This window comes from Bison bison, unplaced genomic scaffold, assembly GCF_000754665.1.
Source record: "Bison bison bison isolate TAMUID 2011002044 unplaced genomic scaffold, Bison_UMD1.0 scf7180017847274, whole genome shotgun sequence".
Taxonomy (NCBI): Eukaryota; Metazoa; Chordata; class Mammalia; order Artiodactyla; family Bovidae; genus Bison; species Bison bison.
Window position 1 is genome coordinate 20,261 of NW_011477847.1, and position 615 is coordinate 20,875.

At 60.8% G+C, this 615-nt stretch overlaps 1 protein-coding gene across 1 annotated transcript in view; it reads right to left on the minus strand.

Moving 5' to 3' along the window:
- Positions 1-615, minus strand: part of LOC104990338 (NMDA receptor synaptonuclear signaling and neuronal migration factor-like) — a gene marked incomplete at its 5' end in the record, with an annotated part of 3,249 nt that overhangs the window by 959 nt on the left and 1,675 nt on the right. Inside the window, 3 exons of the mRNA XM_010842354.1 lie at positions 3-61; positions 224-326; positions 445-534. Coding sequence (XP_010840656.1) covers positions 3-61; positions 224-326; positions 445-534 — 252 coding nt within the window. The remainder of the gene's footprint in view (positions 1-2; positions 62-223; positions 327-444; positions 535-615) is intronic.

Below are 615 nucleotides of genomic sequence, written 5' to 3' on the forward strand. Positions count from 1 at the left end.
CCAGGGGTGACTCGAAGGTGACCCTATAAGGAGTCATGAGGGTCCTGAGGTTCTGGAAGAGCTGAAAGGAGGGAGTGGACTCTGAGTGCAGGGCAGAGCAAGACAGCGGCGGGGAGAAGCGGGGATGGGGAGCAAGAAGCCCCAGCTGGTGAGGCCAGGCACGGGGATCTCTATGGGAGGGCTGAGACGGAAAGGGAGTCTGCAGAGAAGCAGGGTGCTGTACCTTCTCCCCATTGGGGTTCCCCAGGACGTAGCAGCCCATGACGTGGATGACGTTCGGCTCAGGGTTCACTTTGCTCATTAAGCGGCTCAACCGCTTCCAGAAGCTGGTGGGGAAGGGGTGGTCACAGGCAGCCTCCAGCCCGACCGCCAAGTGAGAGGGGACATGGTACCCCAGCAGACACTGGCCCCTGCCCCCCAGCCCCCCGGGCACCCCCTGCTCACTGGATCATGTCCTCTTCCTTCTCCACTTTGGCAAAGGTGGCCACCTTGTTCTTGAGCAGGTACAAGTGTCCTGGCCCACCCTGTGAGAGTCTGCGGTTAGTGGGATGGGACTGCACGCTGGGGGTGTCCAACCACTGTTCCCTCAACACGTGCAGATGCAAACGTGCATAT